This window comes from Phoxinus phoxinus (genome assembly GCF_949152265.1).
Source record: "Phoxinus phoxinus genome assembly, chromosome: 10".
NCBI lineage: Eukaryota > Metazoa > Chordata > Actinopteri > Cypriniformes > Leuciscidae > Phoxinus > Phoxinus phoxinus.
In genome coordinates this window covers 3,238,360-3,263,532 of record NC_136885.1, presented here as the reverse complement: position 1 = coordinate 3,263,532, position 25,173 = coordinate 3,238,360, and the positions used below count along the sequence as shown (strand labels likewise).

Genomic DNA, 25,173 nt, shown 5'->3' with positions numbered 1-25,173 from the left:
ACTGTGAAGAAACAAGTTATTTGACAAAGATTGCTTTAGTAACTCAGTAGCCTATGTATTTGAATAATGTTTGGTGTAATATTTGTGAATTTGATTATGTACTTATCCATTTTCTTGCAAGTGCCGTCAGGATTACTTTCTGGTGCCGTGCACTCGCCGCGAGACTCCGCCCACACGCTGTTCTGATTGGCTGTGCACTCGCTGCGAGACTCCGCCCACACGCTGTTCTGATTGGCTGTGGGTTTAGATTGATTTGTAAGCATCTCGCAGTCGCGTCGCGTCTAGTGTGGACAGACAAATTATTTGTCGCTGGATCTTATCGCATCGTTACGTACTAGAGCAAGTTTTGACTATTCAAAAACGATGCTTTAAATCTCTTGACAAACTAAAAGACGTAAATGACATTTGTGTGTATTCTAAATAAAAGATACAGATTGTACTGAATGTCAGCTTGCTTATTTGGCTCAAGATGAGGATTTTTTGAGTCCTCATGTCATGCAAACAAGAAACTCTGCTTCTAACCACCGGTCGAGATCTGTCGCTTCAAACACACAACTTTACGATGCGGTTTGCGAATGTTTGTCAGAACTACGGTTTTGGGAAACACAGACTCATTTTGTTAGTTTGCTGTAGACCACTATGAAAAGTGGATGTTGTCTGATTTAACGTCTCTTTTCTTACTCTTCCCCTGACAGTAACACTCGTCTACACTCAAGGCCAAGTCATTGGCATCTCAAAAAAGCCTATATTAATTTCCCTATGATTCCCATCCTCGTGTCCCTCTGAAGCTGCACGTCAGCCGCGGTGAACGACTGAAACGCTGCATTGAGACATGCAATAAACAAGACCCAGACGAACCACAGAGACGTCCCACTGTGCCTGTGCTACCATTGAAACAGTCTTCTGTCGACTGTCATCCCAACCTCAAACTCACAATCCTGAAGGTCTCTGAGTGTCAGCAAACAAACGCTGCTGTTATCCCTCTAACCTGCCAGTGTGTGTGACAGATGTTTGACACCCCTCATCCCCGCCTCACTGACAAGCCAGACGAGTACTCCCTCCTCCGCCGTTTTGACAGGTAAAGGGTGGAAGACAGTCATATCACGCTGTTGTCAGGTTCTCTGGCTTGTTTGGGAAGTGTGTTGAGTTTGCAGAGAAGAAGCGTACCTTGCTGCATGAGGGATCCCACGCCAAACCAGAAGCTGTTGAGGAGCGTGAAGTTGTTCTCCACCACATCGGAGCCGGGGTTACACGGATGGGCGTCATACCACTCGTACGGGCTGAACCTGAAGCAAGAACCAGAGAGAGTCGCAAACAGGATGTTCAACGCTTTTAATGTTGTTTATGTGTCTATATGGTGTTTTTAATATGCTTTTAGACAAAACATGTGTAAATTCATAAGTTGACAGCATTGCTGAGTATTGTCTGCTTAAAACTGCAGTGAACCAAAGACACTCTCTTAGTTTTCTCTTAAATATGTAATTTTGGTGATCAAAGATGAGTTTTAAGGGATTCAATGATTGACTACAGGGGGACTTTAAGAAATGTGACTGTAAAATCTAAAAATGGTAAAATGTGCTTCAAACCAGTGTGTTTATAATTTTGATGAAACAGTTTGCAACATCAAGCAGCATAAAAGACCGTTAAAGTCCCCCTGTGGTGAAAGTCCAGCTTTTAATGTAGTGTATGTGTGTATGTGGTGTTATTAATCTGCTTTAACACACACCATGTGTAAGTTCATAAGTGGACAGCATTGCTGAGTATTTTCTGCTTAAAACTGCAGTGAACCAAAGACAGTCTCAAACACACGGTTTGAAATCGCTGGTGTTTCTGACGTCACAAACGACCTTGTAACCAATCAGATCAACGTGTGATCGTCCACCAGTGGATCTCTGAGTGAGTGAGTGAGTGGAGGCAGGGCTCATTTGCATATTCATAGAACCACGTATACTAAATGAGGCAAGGTGTCGAGTTACATTCAAGAAATTTTAAAGGGGTCATGACATGAGAAACCAAATTTGCCTTGATCTTTTGGTATATAAGAGGTCTTTGTACCATTAAAACATCCCGCAAATTTCATAGCTTAAGACTTCCTCCCCATTATAAACGAATAATTTATTTAATCAAGCTCTAAATACAGCTCGTTCTGGATCCATGGTAAGAAGTGACGTCACGGTACGAAGTGACGTACCAGCGTTTGCATATAGACCGCCTCCGGCACAAGACAACTACGCTTAAAGCGCAAGACAACTACGCTCATTTCGTATCATTGTCACGACCGCGCCCGCGCGCCTCACAAGTGTTCAGTCGACGGACAGCGAGTGGGTCTGTGTACAGGGAAATGACGATGCCGCAGATGTGCTGTTCCTGGCTGTGGACAAACAACATCTTTGAATACGCTGCGAAAGATCCAGTCGTCAGGGAAAAATGGATGCACTTTATTTGTTTGCTGACGTCCCAGTCCATTTGAAGGATGACTGTATTGAGAACAAATCCCAAAATGATGCTGGCTTTGCCAGAAAACTGTTGCTCAAAGATAAGTCGGTGCCGACTATTCTGGGCTCAACAACGACGACGCAAACTGTAAGTAATGTGTTTAAAACTTTAAACTACTTTTTAAATACGCTGATCCGCAAACGTTCTGGCTGGGGGCGTTAATAATTGATGCATAGGCACTGACGTTAGCCAATCATAACAGTGGGTGTTAACTCTGAACTCTTAAAGGGGAAACACCCCCAAAACAGACTGTTTGAATCAGAGGATGAGAAACAGGGTGGGAAAAGGTCATAAATCACTACATTTTAAAAGTTTTTTGTAAAAAAAAACTATAGTAATACTATAATTGCACCTAAGGGAACATAATAATAAAATAAAAAAACCAATGTCATGACCCCTTTAAGAAATGAAGATTTTTTTTTTTCAAGGAAAAAAAAAACATTTAAATATGTAATTTTGGTGATTAAAAGAGAGTTTTAATGGAAAAACATTATTGACTTCAGGGTGACTTTAAACCTGTAGAGTTCTGGACCAGAAACGACACCAAATTGATCTGTAATACAAATTTTTTTTCACAAACTGTGAACCTTTGTAACATTGTGAAAACGACTGGAGCAAGAGCCAGATTTGCATGAGGAAACACCACTTACCGGTATATTTCTGTAATATAGTCATTAATGTTTCAAATTGTGAGATTTGCTAATTTATGTTACTAGCACAAAGTGCACGGTGTCCTTTAAAGCAGACGGCTTAGACTGTATAAATGACTTTTGATTTCTAATCATGAACTCTTAGTATTAGAGTAGCACTTTACTTTAAACTACACTCGTTCCAAAGGCGTTCATAACCCCAGGGAAATGTATCACAGATTGGACACTTCAGGGCATTTTGTTCAAATCATGGCAAGTATCTCACTTTCTGTGACACGAGTGCAGTGTCTCAGCTCTTCTCAACAGCTCGTTAAACTATAAGATAATTAACTCTGGACACTCCCAGCAACTGCAGATGTGTGTAATTTCCCTTTTAACACCTGTCCTTTAACATCGACAGTCTCGAAGCAGATGCTTCAGAAGATGAGAGACGCAGGTATTGTCAAGGGACTTGTTAGCAGAGCTGAAGCATCGTTGCAGGATTACACTGGTCTGTGTGCATGTTTTCACTCATTACCAGGGGGAAAAAAGAATAGGAAAAGTCTGGTAATACATCACTGCGTATTACTTTTTCAACGTCTTATGTTAAAGATGATACGTTGTGTAATTGTTTTCAAACTATCTCATATTCTTATTATAAAGAGACAAATAAATATGCCTTTCTCTGGCTGATTTCCCTGAAGAGTGCAAAAAGTATGCTTGAAAACATTGTTCTGTTTGTTTCAACATCCCGGCCAGCTGATATAGCAACACTGGCTCGACCAATGGCGTGAGTTTGGGGCTGGGCCATCTGATTATTCAACCAATGGCAGACAGGGAGTGTTTTGGAAACATGTTTGACATTTTTTTGTTTGAATATGCTAACAAAATGTATTATAATATAATTTATTATAATAAATTATAAATAAATAATAAAAAATACCCTTGGTAATAAATACATACTGTAGTTTCCATCTTCTATGTGGAACAAGCACATTTCTTAAACTAAATATTTCAGAAAAAAAACTGTCTATGGTCATATTATGTCATATTACAGTAGTATGTCCTATTAGGACATCCTCAGACCCCAGTGATTTGTTAAAACAGCACCTCAGACTAAAATGCCCTGGTCTCATGAAAAATAATGTTAGGTTTCAGGTCATTAAAGCATTGGATGAAACAACTAAGACATAAAGGCATCAGACAAAGGGCTTTTAGACATAATACATTATTATCACAAAAAGTACTCTTGCACCTTCAAAAATCCATGTATCCCTTAGTAATACAATGGACAGTGTCATGTGCTGCCTGTGCCAATTGACAAAAGTTTAAAGTGCATCTAATTATTTATGGCATTATAATACTGTATGTTGCAGTTTTGCCGGATGCCTTTATGCCTGAAGCGGTTTCGCCTGACGCCTAATTGTACGAGACCTGAGAGCTGAACCCTGGTGTGTTTTTCATGAGACCTGAAGCCTTTTAGTCTGAGGCATGAAGCCGTTTCCCAAACGGCTGAGGATCTCCTACATGTACAGTGAGGCTGACTTGTGTAACGTCTCTAGTGTCTGAACTCTTCATTAATGGTCACTCTGAAAGGCTCTTCAGTGAGAGCTGCTAAACACTTCTGGTGCTCCTACAAATAATGGACCACTCAAAGGACCCTCAGACAGGGTGTTAAAAACCTGTTTGGAAAGCAGTCTTTATATGATTGACTGGACTGCAAATTGTGTGATATGAACTTTTAATAGCAGTTTGATCTGTGGCAGCTTTTATGCCAAGCCGTCCTCACTCTCGCAATACAGACACCAAACGTCTCCTACCAACTGCTTTCAATGAGAAACCTTTGCTGTAAACAGACTGACGTGAATGGGCAAGGGACTGTCTGCTAAATATCTGACAACTCTTTATTCTGATGCTCCTCAACAGACATTCTACTGACTATAAGTAACTTTGCAAGTTCATTTCAACTTGTTCTAGCAACCCTAACCCTATCAGTCTACCAGTACTGTAATGAGAGTTAGTTGACATGTAGTTGCAAAGTTGCCTGTAGTCGGTATAATTTCTTTTGGGGAGCATCAAAATGAAGAGTAACCGCATTCTCAGTTTCACTCTGTCTCACACAAAGCTATCGTATGGCTTTGACAGGTCCTACTATTCAGCAGGAATACTTCTATAGAGCTTCTTTTGTCATTTTGTGAAGAAAATAATTGTGAGTGTACTTTCATCTGCCTGTTCCATGTTTAATATTGTTAAAAAGTTGGTAGATTTAAAGCCTCTGTCTTCAAAGATATCTACACTGTAAATAAAAATATAATCTTTCTTACCTAAAAATATCAGAATATTTTAAGAAACTTCATGATGAAAAAAAAAACTGAAAGCAATGTTACTGATTAAAAGCAATGAACTTTGTGGGGAATGTCAGTAAACAGACGCTACAGAGCCGTTGGTGTCGTTATAACACACACACACACACACACACATTACTCTTGGACAAGCGGCAGTGTCCGAGTGAGGATGGGTTACAACATACAGTATTCCTGTAGATTTAACAATAAAGCATGGTACTAACAATGCCAAGTTCATGGGTTTGATTCTCAGGGAATGCATACATGTATTAAATACTGTAAATTAAATGTAAATCGCCAAAATGCCAAATGTATGAATATCTATAAGGCAACATTTTACTATGGTGTATAGTGGTCCTTAAAAGCATTTGGACAAGCTACACATAAAGATGTATGAATGTCCTTAAAAACATATCAAATCAAGAGTCATCTGGAAACAACTGATGCTACAGCTTTTGTCAGGTTCAAATAAATTGTTTGGTTTTGTAAGATTACTAAATGGAATATGGGAGAATGTTTTTTTTTTTTTTTTTCTGATGATGTTGCGATGCAGGTGTTACACTCCTCTGAATATTTCCCATTTGCATGTAGTACTTAAGTACAGTTGCTAGGCAGTTGTCAAGCTGTTTTTTAATGTCCACAGAAATCCCACCAGCAAACCTCTTTGATATTCTAATCCCTAGGTAAGGTTTGGTCTCTTAGCCTTAGCAAACACCACTAATAATGCATAACTGCTTGTCCTTTGATGCTTTACTGAGTGAATTCAAAGCAAATATCTCAAGGTACCATGAAGGTTAATAGTCACAGTGTGTTGTCGCTCACCTGGCGATGACGAAGAGTACACAGCTGACACCCAGGTAGGCCAACAGAATGTAGACCCAGATGTCAGGGGTCATGGGGTTCAGGAACGAGAAGAAGCCGGAGTTGGTGCTGTTGGGTCTACGGTACAGGATACTGATGCCGGTGTTCAGGAAAGGCTTGGAGAAGTCGATAGCTTTCTCCCGCATAAAGGTGATTGTGAGAGGAGCCACGGCAAGGTCAGCCCTCTGGGGGACAAACAAACAAACAAACAAACAAACAAAATTAATCGAAGACGTGTTTGGGAACAAACAACATAAAATTGACAGTCTAGTCAATGCTATTCTTTGAAATTCAACATGAAACCATACCCTTACGTGACATATTTTCAAATGAAACAGGATATCTTGAACTTGAACTTGACTGTACATCACGAATGAACTGTATTATGAAAAATGCAACATATTTTCTGAAAAAGTATACTAGTTTGCTTCTTGCATGTTTCACTGGATTTTCAACATGAAATGCGTTCAGTTTGATCCAAAACAGAATCTGGCACAAAAAGAATACATATTGCACAAGTTTGGAAAGAAAATGTCCAGTGAGTGGCTTAAAAGGCGTTTGAAAATAACGTAGCATCTACACTAAACTCTACACTAAACCTAACCCATAGTGTTAACTAGAGCTGCACGGTTCTGGATAAAATGAGAATCATGATTTTTTTGTTTCAAATGGATATCATGATTCCCCCACAATTCTGAACAGAAAATCACTAGAGGTTCTCACAAAATATGAATTGTTGCAGTCTTAATTTAATAATAAAAAATAAAAAAACGGTTAAGTGATTGATTCAATGACTCACTCATAAATACTTCACTTGTTTCATTACTGGATGAATCAGTGTTTTTGAACAAATCTCTTGAATTAATGATTCATGGACATTTTTAACAGTCACTTTTAATCGACGCAATTGTTATTTGAAGCACCAAGTTACTTTCAAAAGGTGATTTGCTCTATTCTGATCACTATTGTAGACATCAGTGTTTATATCTGAATATAAACTTATATACTAATATACACTTTTATATACCAGTACTTCTGTGATAATCTGAATTATTGTAAGACAGAAATATGATACTGTGTGGTTGAAAATAATACTAACATGATAACTGTTCTCTGGTCAGTAGCAGCGCAAACACACATCCGGATGTTCTGGTTTGATTTTGTCAATGGTTTAATAGACAGAGTCGAATCGTTGTTCTGGTGGGTGTTTTAATCGAGATAGCAATCTTTTAAGAAATAATCATGCAGATCTAGTGTTAACAAACTCAAATGTGAGATAAAACACATTCATTAAAGCAACAGTACAGCATTTTAGCATCTTCTACAAGTCGCTCTTTTATTCCGATTGGTGTTTCTCAGGACTTGTACCTGAATGCTTCACATCAGAAGTGCAAGAATAATTACAGTAGTTATAAATAGATAATCTACCCCTGTAATCATAATTTGAGTAAAAAGGATTGAAGTTTGTTGGTTTTCCCTAGTGTTCCTTTGAGATGTAATCTGCAGTAAACTGTATGTTTAGGTACATACATCTTTCCAGCGAGTCTGTGTTGGAAAAGTGCGAGTTACTGCACATTCAGTTTGCAGTCATTTATAAAAGATTATGGTAACACTTTACAATAAGGTTCATAAGTTAACATTGGTTAACTACTATACCTTAGTTAACATTGAAAAATACTTCTTGCATGTATTACAGCATTTAAGGTTGTATTTGTTAACATTAGTTAATGCACTGTGAACTAACATGAACAGTTGTATTTTCATTAACTAAAATAAATAAAGATTAATAAATACTGTAACAAATGCATTGCTCTGTGTTAGTTCATGTTAGTTACTGTAATACATTAACAAATGTTAACTAATTAACCTTATTGTAAAGTGTTACCGAGATTTTTCCTTTCCTGAAATACAACAAAGATTAGTTTCCTAATAATGTGCACAGATGAAACCATTCACAATAAGACTCGGGATGTGTATTAAGAAAGTAAATAGAGGCCATTTTGATTTCATGATTTTCTGGAAAAAAAATAACTATTAAAATTGACATCAATTTTAATAAAGTATATAGGCTCTGTACTGATGTTGATGCAATTACAGACTGTATGACAACACATAGCAATATATGATTGTAATATAACTGTTACCAGAACTGATGTGAAAAGGTCTTCCTTGTGAGAGATATAGACATGACAGCACACAAACCATCCTATCACACTCCGAAACACGGGCGAATTCACACCCCAGAGGCTCAAAGTCAGTATTGCCAAGGTGACTCAACTGTTGAAACAAGTGGCCTAGTTTCCTCGCTGTCTGCGATTCCATTCCCTCCCTCTCGATGAATCGCGAGAGCAGGGAGGCGTTCGCTCGCTGATATCTGGATGCATATTTAGAAGGTCACCATTTACATCGCCTTACCCTGCTTCCTTCTCTCCAGGGTTGGACAGGAGGTTAATGAAACCAGCTGCTCGGTGCACGCTTCACTGAGTCCTTCCCCAGAACATGATGAAACTCGCAAAGGGGTTCAGACTCTGGTTTTACAAAATACTGCAATCCAACCACCATGAACTGAAGCATTTTCATCACAACGTGATGCCCTTGCTTTCTTCTACCACACTTTCTGTGACATTTCATTGCCGTGACCCATTCTGGTTGAATTGTATTGCCTTTCTTTGTATTGTTCTGTCTCTCCTGCAGGCTTTGGTCTCTTTCTTCTGGACAGTGGTTGTGAAAAGAGCCATAGTCCTGATTGACAGACCCGAGTGCCTAAAAATATAGTGTTGTGTGTGGCTAACAAGGAGAAAGGAAGAAAACCAAGAGAAAGGAAACCTCCAGTGTGTCCACAGGTAGGATGCCTGCAATCTCATTAAATATTTAGATTAACAACCCAAGGATTTTTTCTTTTGTCCTCTCGCAGTGACCATTCAAGACACGGAGTCCCTGCAGGACGAGGAAACACCCGCTGAAAACACTAGCATGATGTGTTTTAGATGCCGGTGCCTCAGTCAAGCTTCTTAACTAGTTTAACCAGCAAGACGTTCCTGGTTGCCAGCTGGAAGTTGAAATGCATGCCGTTGACCCATTGTGGTAACACATTAAATTCCACTATTATTCAATGCTATATGTTGCTAAGGATTTAATGCACGATGACACATTTAATTGATATTTGTTCAAATATTACTACATCTATTAATTATAGATAGACTCTTTATTAGTTGTTGATGCAGTAATCATTAATGTATGGTTTAGTTCTTCACAAGTTATACATTAACTCATGATTATCTGTGCAATAGTTAAAGGCACACTATGTAATTTTTCGCCACTAGAGGTCGTTTATTCAAAACAAAGGCGTAGTTTGATGATTTGGTGGGATCATGGAAGTTCATGGATCATACAGCCGGTGGAGAATACGACAGAAATCATATTCATGGATGACCAGTAATGCATTAAAGATTTATTAACGCTACGAAAGCCGTTGGAGTGGAACGAGCCGCTGGAGCGATTGCTAATGAGAGACGAGCGCGACACACAGATCGAGAACAGTGGAGCGTTTATTCTTCCGCTTCTTCCGGTCATGAGTAGTGGAGTAACACAGCACTATTGTATCATATTAGAAACATTTGAGTGATGAAAGTTGTTATAATGCTCTCTGTGCGTTCGCTCGGCGGCGACTATAGGAGACACTTGTTGCACACTGAAGTGAGCGAGTGTGGTAAAACATGGTACTCGCGGTAAATCAAGAAAATGAGATTTAAACAAAAAGACTAACTGTGTTGAGCTGTATAACAATGCTTTGTTTCGATTGTCGATAAATGTATCCAAACAGTTACTCGCCTGTCTAATAAAACACATCATATATTAAAGGGTTTTTGGTGTTTCCATGGTTTCTACAGAATAAAAACAGAAATCGAGGGTAACGCGGATGTGATGTCACTGATCGGTCAGTCTCCTGGTTATACTGCTTATTTATCTGGATTTATACATGCTTAGAAACATTTGGGATAATGCAAGTACACAAGTCAACAAAATATATAGCGTTCTAGTGGTTTTTGGATCCAAAAATCTTACATATTGTGCCTTTAAGCATGAATTAATGCCTATTAGTGGATCTGTATTATTAAGTGTTACCAGTTATTCTTATGTTTATACAAATCAGTGCAGATTTCACAGCAAAACGGGAAGCACAAGCTAAAGATATACGTTTGTACAATTATACTAAAACACATTTTACTTGCTAAAAAAAAGTCTAAACTATCAATCATCTGACAGAAGGACTGTAGATTGTGTGCATCTGGTTTGATAATGTTGATTATTTAGTCTGACTTGCCTCTAAATTATCAACATGACCAAAACTTTGCTGATTTGTGAATCAAATATAGTTACGATACAATAGCTTTATAGGGTTACGTCATGGATTTAATACACCATCATGATAATTCATGCTGTATTAGAGACTGCTTTGGCTAATATTATACAGCAATGGTCTCCTTTAACAGAGAAATTACCAAATTGTATAGCGGGACTGATATAAAGGTTTTTATATTTTATAAAAACAAATGCATTTGGATGAGAGAGAGATAATTGCGCCAAAGCCACAGCCAGGTTTGAGACAATATCAATAGTCACTCATGGACAATGGACATGTCAATATCTTCTGTGATAATCCTTTAAGGACTTTGTCTTTGCTTGTCAGGTCGTAACGAGAATGATTTAGCTTGGCAAAGTGCTCAGGACTGTGAAATGTATTAAAAGGTCCTACATAGTCCAAGTCAAAGTTAGTACAGCGAGACAATGAGCCAGCGCTGGTACATAACCTTCCGGCTTATCCACCGGAGCAAAGATTAATTACTATAACAGGAAGAAATGACATGCTAAGGCAGCCATTAATACTGGCATGGCCGGATGATTAATGAGATCATCAATTATAACTAAATCAAGTATAATAAGCCTGTTGCATCATTTAGCGCTTCCCCACCGTGACCTTTAGCTCTGAAGTGGGATTTGTGGACACTTTTAGAGAAAAGAGAAAAATAAACTGTGATGTCCTACTTGACACAGGAGTCCTTATGACTTTAATTAATATCCAGTTGAGTATTTAAGAAGCGCTCGTTTCCTTTAGCATTAGAGCTATCGAATGCTGCTCTCCACCATAAAATACACACAACATAAATATTTAAAGCTCTTGTCTTTATTTGGACATCATATATTCCAGGAGTCTCCTTGATAGCGTCTCCTATCTAATTCCCGCGCGGGATCCATAATCTCCCGGAAATCTGTCACTGTCACTGCAGCAGTCGTAACACTTTCTCCATTTTCGTGTAACAAGAAAAGAGAATATATCGTAAATCTATTATTGATTACTGTTGATAAATGTATTGCTGATTATTACATAGATTATTATGATACATTCTATCTTGATTACTGATGAGAGAAAGAAGGAGCGACGACAGTGAAGAGTGAGAGAGGATCAGGCCTGGACTTATGTTGTGTTTTGTTTATGTTTTATTATATGTGACAGCAGTCGTCCGTGAAAGGCGGCTGTCTTTTACTTTCATTTTGTATTTGTTTATTTATTTATTAAAACTTTTTAGAATGTTTGCCGGTTCCCGCCTCCTTCTTCCCTTAACATCTAACTACGTTACATCCTGATTGAAAAAAATTGGTCGCATTCACCAACCAAAAACCATACATACACAATATGTGTGAAATGTGCAGACTAATGTTTTCATGAACAAATCAGGATTCATCAGTAATTTTCTAATATTTATTTAAAATTTACCAAAACAAATCAAATTATGAAAAAATGTTTCAGCAACTGAAACGTGTGAAGTATTATATAGAGAGTGAATTGTGTTTACTGAGAGTAAAGGCTGGCAATGCTCTTTTATGGATATAGATGGGCGTAGTTTATGCAAATGACTAACCTTGAGCATCAGTTTTTAGTCTTGTTTATTTTTGGGGGGGCTCTTCTAGAGCAGGTTTTAATGTTTGAATGTTCAAAAACACATTATTTCCCCATATTCTCCATTGTTGCGGCTCCTCTCTTCCCAGTCTGTCAGTAACGCTCTGTTTACTTCCTGTCTCTATGAAGCCCCTCCTTCTGAAAAGCACACTGTGCTCTGATTGGTCGGCTGCAGCAGTGTGTTGTGATTGGTCGAGGGCTTCGAGTGTGTTTGGGAAATGTCCCGCCCCTTACCATAACCGCCAGTTTAACACACTACTAACTAACTCAACCAGGCCCCGCCCCTTTATTCTGCGTATTAATTATTTAAATGAGGAATATTGTGACGTGTTCGTTCCCGGAAGAAACTCGAGACTACAATAGAGGCGTTTCAGGAGTTGAGAAACACTGACACTGATATAGAGAAGAACTGGGACTTTTCAGAGCTTTTGCTGCTCAAACAGCAACATTACACATAAAGACTGATGAACATGGGAGAAAGCTGATAGGTGCTCTTTAAGAAATAAGTCATGTGTTTGTGAAATTTGTTTATGATGAGATGATCTCCTGTGCGTATAACAATGAATTCTCAATTATTAGTGAATGTGACCCAGTGATTTTTGGCAGTGGGATGCCTCTCTCTGACATTTCATTTTTTTTATTTAGTTTTATTTCTACCGCATTTCTGTTTATCCTTCATTATACGGTGCTTGTTGACCTACAAAGACGAATGAAGACGTCTGACTTATTTTGATAAACCTACAAGAGCACCGTGCCGTTAAATAGATGTACTAGGGCAAAGGCGTTTGGTAATTCAGTTATGAAACCATGATTTATGAGAACACGCAGGGTGACAGCTAAAATGTATCACCCTATGATTTAATGGCACTTTATCAGCCGAAAACAACCTCGTACTAATCCGTTGTTGCTTGTTGTCTTCTTTAAATCTACGAGCCCTCGATGGATGACCCTACACGCGCATGTCACGGGCAGCAATAACACACACTCATCGTGAAAAGAACAATACCGAAGTAATGAAAATTCTGTAAGAGCTAATAAAAATACTGATGAAAATAAATTGAGCTGATAAATAACTTTGACAAGAGCCATTAATAACAGCCTCTCAGTTCCCCGGTCTCCCTCAACACGGCTCTCGAGCAGCCGAGTTCTTGTCTGTAACCGAAAATAGTCCGTGTTTCGTGCAGCTTATTTTGACATAGGCAATCAGAAGTTCATCGAAATAACTTCGGAAATCTCATTCCATTAAAAAAATTTCCTTCTGCGCTCAAGTCTTAAATTGTTTTCATGAAAGGCTCGAGCTGCAACATTTGGTGAGAATCGGTTGAGAAATCACCGAGTCCATAAATCCGTCTTCAGAGATAAGGCTTTGAGTTTACTCACATGAAAACACTCTATCTAGCTCAGCCTCGTGTGGCAGGCCGAGGTCAGGTCCCAGAGCTTGTTTCTTAGTTTGCTTTTCAGGTCTGCTGATTCCAGATCAGCTTATCTATATAGACAGCAGCAAGAAGGGCACTCAGCCGCAAAATGAGTGCTCCTAAAAATACACACGCACCTTCGATACTGCGCAGGCCATCTGATAAGGCTCAAGTATACTACACACCCATTGAGCCCGAGGCTTAAAACATTCGACGGGAAACTAAAACTGGTCGAATTCTCAAGAGGGATATTTATAGGAAAGCAATGATTAAAAACGCCATGCGATCACCGACAGATGAAGCTGAGAGTTGAAGTTTGGCTGTGGTAATATCTATTGCAAGTGAGCTTGTTTATTAGTTTTGACACGTTCATAAGCGACCGAGAAGCCCATTTGTATTCACCGGTTTAGTGTGTAACCTGTCATCAGTAAATGAAGATCCAGCTTCCGGTGCGAAAACAAATTCGGCGTATCTGGTATTACCTCTGATTGTAGGCGATGAGATCCTCGCTCACACGGATCTGCGAAAACGAGTAAAAACGCTGTATTCTGCTGCCATGCCAGTAGATGGCGATGTCACTTTGTAAAGAAACACTACACGTCTATAGACTGAACACGTCACACGCATGTGCATGACGTCACCGTTTTCACAGGTTCACGTTTTTGTGTCGCTTTGAAACCCGTTTTCAAAAAGTTTAATTTTCAGAAAAGTGTAAATTAACGGCCAAAACACAGGAAAAGTTTTCCTTTTTAGTTGAAACCGGTGTCGTTTAAACGGCGTCTCATTGTCTTGTTTGTCTCTTCTTAAATTAGACTATACCTAAAGGTATCTCACAAAATATTGAGCTACTCTAGATTCTGTTTATATACTGGAAGAATTATTACCATTATTAATCTAGCAAAAAAAAAAAAAAAAAAAAAAAGGTAATTTAAGGTGAAACTACAGACTCATTGGTAACACCTCACAATAAAGTCCAGTTAGTTAACATCAGTTAACTCATATTAACTAACACATTTGTTGCAATTACATTTGTTACAAGGCCATTTAACAGATCTTTGTTTGAATTATGTATTACTAAATGTTGCAATTAACGTTTGATTAATACATTCTTAGAAGTATTTTTTAGTTTTAGTTCATGTTATCTAATGTAGTTAATGTTAACAAATATATTTATTTGCTCTTAGCGATAGTTTTTATTAACCATGTCATTTTTATAAAACGAAAACTATAAACTCTCTTCTTTGTTTCACTCAAGCTGCAAATCTATGAATAGTCCTTTGAAACCCGTAGCATGTGCTCATGTAACACTAGCATTGGGAACCCTCACGATGTCAACACACCCAGTTATCACCACAACACAGATAACATGGTTATCACTATCCAACTGTAGTATGAAATATGGTTCACACGCTAGTCAGAACCTCACAATGTATAACAATACAACAGACTTTGGCTTCCAAAAAGGGCTTAAATTAGGGAAAAGGTGCACAAACGTGGAAGTAAGGAGAATATTTATCAGTGGTGAATCTTTCTTCATGAGGACGATTGGGCGACGCACAACCAAAGTGTGAAAGGGACTTTTTCAATCACATTTGCATTCACAGAATTATAGCCTTCACTGTTGTTCTGCCTCTGGATATAGTCCAATCAGCATCAAGTCACGTTCTGTGGAGCACCGCCTCTTTTTGGGAGATTTCACCATAGACATCACCATGTTCCCATAGACTTCCTTACAAAGATTTATTTTTCCCGCACATTCTCTATGGGGTCCGGGAGGCTCACAGTAACGTGCTTTCATCATCATACGTAAACTTACTTGTGCAGCGATTGGTGGAAACAAATAAACCTCTAGGCTATTAATATTTAGACTGATGTGACATCCAACAATTTCCTCAGTGCATAACTTACATTCCACGGACATATTACCATCTGTAAATATTAGAAAGTTAAGCGAATATTTCCATTTTGCTGTCGGGAGTGGACGAGCTTCTGCAGGCTGAACTTCGTGAGCGAGCGCCGCCGCGCATGCGCCGGACAGACGGAGCGCAATGGAATAGGAGCACAATAATTCTGACTAAAATATACATTAACACTAAATTATAAATAAATTTTAACTAAAATACTTGTTGTTGAATATTTGTTGTTGTTGTTGTTGAACATAAATCTGCTAAAGAATTTCGAAATTTAGTTAAAGTGTATTTTTATGATATCAGTTTTGTTTTTATTTATTTTCATTTTAAGTTTAGTAAATTTAACTATTTCTTTAAAAAGCATTATTTTGTTTTTAGATTGTAATGATGCAATGTTAGAATGTTATGACATTTGACCCCTTTTTTGTATAGACTATGTAACATTCACTATGTTTTATAGCCTTCAATATGAACATTGTTTGTAGGACAATATTGATCAGGATATTAAATAAATAAATAAAACAATTAAATAGGCTACTAAAAAAATTGTAAATACTGAGATTATACCATACATCGCCATTTAGCCCAAAAATTCAGATTTCTTTAGAAATTGGCTATTGCCCAATACCTTATGGCATGCTTTAAATGCTGAATTTTCCATTTTTAGCGAAGCAGTATCATGCTAATGATACATTATTATCACTGTTAAATGGTTATTTAACAATTAGCCTACATTCAGTCCTGTATTAATAATTCAGTTTGTTTGCAACCAAATGTTTTTAGCACCAGCCGTAACTGCTGTAGTCAATCATGTCCTTATGATTTCCGTGATTCGGGAAATGTGGACGGAATTGCAGAATCATAAAAATGGAATTTACAGTGTTATGCGGAATGTCATGGAATTTGACAATCCATGAAAGTTAAAACACTTAATCAAATCACGATATGAACGAGTAAACAGTATGTGAATATTAAAGTGCATATAATTTTTTATTAGATTTTTTTAAAGGTTGTGATTTAAAACAACATTCCTTCTGATGTTCATTCATGTTTATTTGATGCTATAAATGAACTAGAAGGAAGAGATGATCGGTTCACGAGCAGATTTAACTGAGGCGACACAGCGATCTGTGACACATTAAAGAGCCACAAAACACTATTTAATGTTTAAATTTCTTTAAAAAATGACCAAATTTGAAAGTTGAGACTTCGTTTCATATGAAAAGTAAGCTGGTCTGTCCTGTCTGTCAGTGTGTTGTCAGTGTCTCTCTGCTCCGCGATGTGTTTTTCACTGCTTGAGAACATGTGGCATGAGAGCGGCGTGGCGTGTCGGTCATAGCAACAGTAACTAAGGGGGGCGGGTCTTTGCGAACGGTCAATTTAGAAAAAACTCTGATTTCTTCAAGCCACATGTCCATCTCCTTTCCTTTGTGCTCAGTCAAACAGAAGCCCCCATCACACGTTTGCATATACCTATTGCCCAGTGTGTGTTTAGTTTAGCTGACTCTGCCCAAAATGTGAGGATTCACTGTTGCCACATGTTTTTCTCAGTGCAATTCTCTGCTGTGCTTCTTTGGATGTCCACATTGTCTCGCTGCTCGCTCTACACTCATTAGTTGACTCTGTCTGCCGTGTCAGTGCGTCGGCAGCTCTCCTCTCGAGTCATGCGGGGGTGAACACACTGTGAGGGAGTGAAGGGTTCGAGTCTCAGTCCTGAAAGCACAGGCCCTGTTTGGACTGAGTAATTGCCTCATGCGTACGACACTGGCTCAGTAAGACATCCCCCGAATCCCTGCAGTGTGGCATTTACCAAATCAGAGATCATTTGTACAATTGTATTTGGATATTTCAAAAAGATTTACAGTAAGGTTAATAGACAAACTACCATTCAAAAGTGTGGGGTCAGTAAGATAACAAGTCTTAATGAACGATAAGTTTTAATGTTTTTGAATTAAAACTCTTATGCTCACCAAGGCTGCATTGAACTGTAAATACAGCAATATTGTGAAATATTATAAATATTATGTAAATATATTTTAAAATGTAGGCTAATTTATTCATGTGATCAAAGCTGATCAGCATCATTCCTCCAGTCATCAGTGTCACATGATCCTTCAGAAATCACTCTATATGATTTGCTTTAATATTTCTTAGAATTATCACAGATGTGCTGCTTCATAATGTTTAGGGAACTGTGATTATGATTTTTTTCAGGTTTCTTTGATGAGCTGAAAGTTCAAAATAATTTATTTGAAGCAATTTTTTGTAACAATGTAAAATTGTTTACTGTCTTTTTTGTTCAATTTTCTTCTTCTTCAAAAAGTAGTGCATATCAATATACATCAGTGGATTATATGGTGAACAGCATTATTTTGTCATTCACCCTAATTGTGTAACACGGTGGGTAGATGTATTCTACTGACATTTGAAAGCACTGAAACATATACTGTATGCTTTTAAGCCTAATCACACTTGCACCTCATGTATTGACTTCTTCTGCGGGGGTTTAAGACTAGCATTGCCTCAACTCTCCATTAACTCAACTCAACTTAACTCAACTGTACAGTATCTCATATGGAAGCTTGTTTCTCACAGAATAAAAAATAAAAAAGGTAATTGTGACTTTTTATCTCAGAATTTGGTGATATAAAAAAAGGCGTAATTGCGAGCTATAAAGTCAGAATTGTGAGATAAAAACTTGCAATTACGAGAAATAAACTTGCAATTGTGAGATATAAAGTCAGAATTGCATGATATAAAGTCCCAGTTGACCGTTCGCAAAGACCCGCCCCCCTTAGTTACTGTCGCTATGTCCGACAAGCTACGCCACTCTCACACCACACCATGTTCTCACACAGTAAAAAATACATAGTAGACAACATGCTGGACACAGACAGGACAGACCAGCTTACTTTTCGGTTACTTTTGATATTAAACGTATTAAACAAAGTCTCACCTTTCAAATTTGGTTATTTTCTTAAAGAAATGTAAACAATAAATAGCGTTTTGTGGCTCTTTAATGTGTCTGACAGATCGCCTCAGTTAAAGCGGCTCGTGAACCGATCATCTCTTCCTTCTTCATTTATAGCATCAAATAAACATGAATGAACATCAGAAGGAGTGTTGTTTTAACCGCGGAAAGACGTCAGTACACTCCGCTTCTCAAGCTCAAATCCTCCCATGTTAATCTACTAACTCTCCTGACTGCTTTGTAGGACAAAATGGCGGATGGTGAAGTATGATTGGTTAGATCACCTGTCAATCAAACTCCCTGCGAAGGGTCAAATGTGTTTTATAAATTTAGAATTGGACTTTATAACTTGAGAGTTTATATCTCACAATTTTGTAAAAAGATGTCAGAATTATGAGTTCATATCATTATTTCATACAATGTGTAGGGCCTACATCTTATACTTTTTCACCTTCAGCAATACACACACACACACACACACACACACACACACACACATCTCCATGTTTGACTCCTCCGGCCATAATCCGTTTGTTCCCCTGAAGGTGACTGCAGTCGGGCTGGATCTGGCCGAAGCACATGGAAGATTAAGTGGCGCTGCAGTAAGTCACCTCTCCCAACCCTTCCACACCTCACCATTGACTCCCGCCATACGACTTCCTCCACTAAATGCCACTTAAGCTATTACAGCTCTGCCGCCGCGGGCTTCTGGTGACCTGAGAGGGTGAGGACAGCGAGAGGGCGATGGGATGAGAAGATGGGACTTACACCCCCAGCCTGACAGCACTGAGACTGGAGAGAATGGGCTCGGGGAATCAGCTTTCAGAATGGTCTAGTTCTGCTGACTCGGTGGAGGCGTTGAAACGTGTATTCGCTGTGGCAGCACTTGCCGCCGTGTCTTCGCGGCGTGTCAATGTGATCCAGGTGTGTTCTGTCACCTTTGCGGCATACGTTTTGTGAGCGGAAGCAGTATTGAAGCGAGCAACACGTTTAGTTAATTGCATTATTGTGTCATCTTGGCATTTTGTTTAGACATCAGAAAACAAGAAGAAAGGCTTTATTAAAGTGAAAGGCAAAATTAGGGATGCAGGAACTAGTGAGTCTGAATCAGCAGAAAAAGCATTTTCGTTATTTTAGGTGCTCTTCAGTCATTTTTGACCAAAAAAAAAGTATGTTTTTTTTTTTTTTTTTTTACTTCATTGAAATGGTACGAAACTTGGTAAAGGTTTTGGCACTTGCTATGTGAACACAAACAAACAAACACAAAATCATGGACATAATTTGAAAAGGTTAAATGGTCCTGTAAAAGTAGTCACACTTGTGCTCCTCACGTTAAAAAATGAGTGCATTGGAAATGAATGGGAGACGAATTGTATCTAGTGGAAGCGTTTGGTACTGCGGCCAAACCAAAATCTGACAGAGCTAATTATTTTGAGACATGTTCAATTTGAAACACAACTTGTTTAGATTTCTCGCTTTGATTTTCTTGCAGTTTTAGAGTAAAACATAATTTTGAAAATATATATTTCATATAAAAAAAATAGTTTTTTTGTGCATTTTTCATAACAATACAGATACAATTCTGTTACTTTTTTTGAGTTCACTTTTCTTTTTTTCTTTTTTCTTTTTGCACTCCAGCAATAATCTGCCAAATGTTGTCTTTGAAAAGAGATCAAACATAAGTCTGTGCTCTAAAGCATTCAATATTTATGATTGGAAATGTAATTTTCAGGTCTATGCTCAAAAAGTGAATAAATGGATTATAAATCCAGCGTAAATATTATTTATTATAAATAAATCTAAATTAAATAAAAAACATTATCAAACTAAAATATAGTATATTCATTTAATTGACAAAAAACTTTAATAAAAAAATCATTCAACATTTTTGACTGACAAGTGAAGAGCACCAGAGGGTTCCCGCTGTGATGCTGAATACTTACGTGTTCCATGAGTTCCTTTATCATCCCGTTCCACTGGCCTTTATCATCTTGAAAGCCATACTTTCCGTCCTGCACGAGGTGGATCTCGTAGGAGAAACCCAGAACGCTGGCCAACTCCTTAAGCAGGTCAATACAGAAGCCCTCAAAGCGGTCATTGCCGACGAGTGCCTTGTCAGACTTCTTAAGCATGACATATGGCTCCTCCTGTACAAATACAAAATATCGAATGAGAAGCAGCTTCAGATTTCTCGTACTGTTCACAACACACACACACACACACACAACTAATCGAGTACAAGTAAACAGCACTGACAGCTGGCTCTGTGGGTAAAATGAGATGCTTTTGACATTATTCATAACACAAAATGTAATGTTTTTCCATAGTTCATGTTAAAATTGAAGTGAGCAATTTCTGTGCCACTAGTGGCACCAAAAAGATTGCAATTTGTTTGTCTGAATAGTCTGAGAAAGCAACGTTGACTCCCCAAATGATGTGATTGTGGGGCTGGACCGCCTCAAACCAGTTTGAAGCTGGTTTAAAAACAGTAATTATTTTTGCAATTCTATGTGGCACCCCAAGTGGCAAATCATTTATTGCTTAAAGTACAGTGTAAAGTAGTTTTATGATCCCACACCCTCAGAAAAAAAAGTAAAAAAGCTTTCACTGGGGCGTCCCCTACTAATATGTACTCTTTAGTTACTAATCTGCACCCTAAATAAAGTACAAAGATGTAGCTTTTGAGAGGGAACCACCAGAGTGACAGCTTTTTTATCTGAGAGTGTATAAAATGTCATATGAATTAAGTCACGATTTGTTCGGTAATTCACATTTTTTATGCATTCCCTTGTTATTTCCGAAGACCTAGACATTTTTACTCCGATTGTCCCTGACAATTTGTATAGGTCATTATTTTCTCCTGCCTCCAGCATCGCATCTCAATGAAGAAAGCTGTGCTATACATGAAAGACCCCGAGATGTTTCTGGGATTGGCTCATGCAGGAGAGCTGGCATAAGGTACTCAAATGTTGGCTAGAGAGCGGGAGAGAGAGAGAAAGCACAGCCTAGAGCATAGAGACATCGGTCCTGAGGGGCTCTCAAGACTGAAGCGCTGTCCTGTTCTGCTGAGCCACAGAGATAAGCCCTTTCTACCCTGGGATGTTTACGAATAAAACATGTGGGCTGGTGATGGGATGTACATAGAAACACCTTCCACGAGCCAGACATTCCAAACATGTACATCCCGAATCCACAATGCAAGGCTTGATGGGAAGGCAGTTCCAGCAAGAGTGGCATTAGCCAAACCAGTTCAAGGGGCTTTTATTGTCATTCCATACACATTTTTACATAAAGTAACGTAACTAAGTAACTAAGTATTAAAGTCCCAGTCAAAACACAAGATAAAAACATGAACCAATAAAAACATTAGAAACAAGGGTGTATGTCTAAGCAGCTTCGTCAATAAATAACATAATAGCAATCAAAAATTTGAATAGACAATGCAAGAATAAAAAAGTGCAATAATTAGTAATAAATTAGGACATAAATAGTCAAATAGTATTGCACATAAAATGTCTAGAATTGAAAAAGAGAAAAAAGGAGAATTGGAAAGGCATCTGATGAAGCCACTACCAAAACCGTCCAGAATATATATTTTAGATTGCAAATTACACCACCTAATCTACGGATACGTTCTCATTATAACACTGAAATACTGTTATTATGGAACCGTGTAAGTTTCCCAGCTTGTGCAGGTTGCTCTACTTCAGTTTCATCTGTACTTTCAGCGGTTTAATCAGACATAACAACAAAAGCAAGCAGAGTCTTAAACTGGGTACAACTGGGATTCTTCTGCAATATTATTTATGTACCTTGACATCTAAGAGTTCCCCAAGCCAACAACGGCCTTTATATCTGTCGAATGACTCTTTGGACACCAGCCTTGCAACTGTCAAGACATTCCCAAGGAGCGATGGGACAAGGAACGACTTTGTCGTTTTATATTCAGTCAAGAAGAAGCAGAAGGACAGAGTAATGTCGCTGATTGACATGTGCAAAATATTGAGCGTGGCAAGCAGCACACTTCATCAAACTGTTCGTTTTTGGTTTCTTGCTATCGTCCATACACATTTTCTGACAGTTGAGACTCATAAACTACTGGATCTACCAATCAGCAGTGTGTTTCCCAAAATAATCGTCAGTCAACTATAGTCTCAAGTTCTGTCGTTATCAGCAGTTCAATGAGTCTGTGCTTCCCAAAACCGTAGTTCTGACGAACATTCGCAAACAGCATCGCAGAGTTGTGTGTTTGAGCGACAGATCTCGACCTGTGGTTAGAAGCAGAGTTTCTTGTTTGCATGACATCTGGACTCAATAAATCATTATCTTGAGCAAAATAAGTAAGCTGACATTCAGTACAATCTGTATCTTTTATTTAGAATACATACAAATGTAATTTATGTCTTGTATGTCTTATGTATTGTCAAGAGTGCTTTAGTTAGTCAAAACGTGCTCTAATATGTAAGATCAAGCCTATGATTGAATCTAGGAATAAAGCAAAATGAGAATTAGCCCTCAGATGCCATGTCCGTAATTTAAAGAAAAACATGTAGCAATAAGTTATTACTCCACCACATGCGTGACATCATTAACCAACGTGGTTGAACGACCAATTTGCGACACTATGGTTTCGGGAAACAGTCGTGACTAGCTAGTGGATATCTTAAGGAAGAAGTTAGGCAGTGAGTTATGTTGTTATACGGGAAACGCACCCCAGGCTGGGACTGAAAGTGGAACGAGAGGAACCAGCAATGTTCTGAGATGACATTCATTTGGACACACAACTTTGTTTTTAGCAACAAAAAATAAGAACGTAAAATTGTGATATACATGGACAGAGGAACCAAAAAATAGCTTTTTTGGCAGCAAACACTTAAGATGGGTTTGGTGCACACAGGGATAAAAAAGTACCCCATGTGTAAAATGAAATACTCTGCTGTATCTTTACTGCTGTGGGCCTAATTTTCTGCCAGAGGTCCTGGACATCTTGTTCAGATACATGGCATCATGGATTGGATCAAATACCAACAGATAAAAAATCGAAACCTAACAGCCGGGGCTAGAAATCTTATAACGGGCCATGTTTGGATCTTCCAACAGGACAGTGATCCAAAAACAAATATCAAAATCAAAACAAAAATGGGTCACTGAGCACAAAACCAAGATCTGCAATGGCCATCCCAGTCCCTGGCCTGAACCCTATAGAAAATGAGTGGGCTGAACTGAAGAGAAGAAGCGCCAACATGGATCTGGGAATCTGCAGGATCTGGAGAGATTCTGTGTGGAGGAATGGTCTCTGATCTCTTGTCAGGTGTTCTCCAAACTCATCCGGCATTATAGGAGAAAACTCAGGGCTGATATCTTGGCAAAAGGAGGTTGCAAAAATTATTTAATAAAAGGGTGCCAATAATTGTGGCCAACGTGTTTTGGAGAAAAACATTTATTTCATAATGTGATTTAGCCCCACTTTCAATTATCTTGCTTCAATGAAAGGTTAGAATTTTGGCAATTTTTTGAATGAAAGATCAAAAGGATAAACAATGCAGATTTATTTTTTACAGCCAGTTTTGATCATATTTACCAAGGGTGCCAACCATTTTGGCCATGACTGTATGTCACACCACAAGTTTCATTCTGTGTTGAGAATGGTTCTGCTTAATGTTGACGGGCTACTGAGAAGGAAATGAGTCCTTGAAGAATCCGATACCTTGACCTTTGCCGTTTTTCGTAATGGATACAGATAAAGATGTTTTAATGAAGCATTATGTCAGTTATTTCAGGATTGCTCTATTTATTGCTTGCCGTGCTTCTGATCAAACTCACTCAAGGTGACCTTCACTCTCTGGGTTTCATCAAACATAATGTGACACCTTTCTAGCCCTGACATCATTTTTCATTTTAGTCAGAAAAGACAGAACAAATGACACTATACAGACAGGACAGAAAATGCAAAGTGTTCAGCTGGCAGCAGAAAAGAGGACTAAAACTCCTGTACGGTCATCCTCGGATTGAATTTGAGAATCGGTTTCATTGCAATTCTCTGCCCTGTCCAGACTCTTGATGATAACAGATGCTTTACAGTGTTGTGAACAATCTTTCAAGTGGGATTTGTCCAGGTCTGGGATCTGTGCATTTTGAAAAGACATGGGTTTTTCCATGCCAATACATGTGAGACCATTTTCGTTGTCACACTGGAACGTTTTCCCAAGTAATATTTCAGCACTCTCAGAAACTAAGTAGGAACATTTTGAGTCAGTCACAGAAATAGTCCAATTAAACAAATTCTTGCAATAGCTGGCATACATTCAGACACGGTTCTGATATATAATGACGCTACAATTTGAACAAAAACTGAACTGTGTTCTTGGGACAAGAATATTTGGACAAAACATCAGGTTGTTACGCATGACATACTGCAAGTTGTCATGTTTTGTTTTGTAATCTAAATCATAAGTTGTATCTAAAGTCCACTGATGAGCCAAAAAGTTATGACCAGTCACAGATGAAGCGAATATTGTTGATCATCTCCTAATAAGGCCACATATTAAGGTCTGAGTAGATTAAAGGGTAATACAAATGATCAGTTC

General features: G+C 38.3%; 1 protein-coding gene across 1 annotated transcript in view; it reads right to left on the bottom strand.

The window, feature by feature from the left end:
- The window catches only part of grik3 (glutamate ionotropic receptor kainate type subunit 3), a 149,745-nt gene that overhangs the window by 21,138 nt on the left and 103,434 nt on the right, over positions 1-25,173 (bottom strand). The window contains exons 10-12 of the mRNA XM_079625500.1: positions 20,530-20,733; positions 6,293-6,516; positions 1,168-1,286 (exon numbers count right to left, since the gene is read on the bottom strand). Of these exons, the coding sequence (XP_079481626.1) occupies positions 1,168-1,286; positions 6,293-6,516; positions 20,530-20,733 (547 nt within the window). The remainder of the gene's footprint in view (positions 1-1,167; positions 1,287-6,292; positions 6,517-20,529; positions 20,734-25,173) is intronic.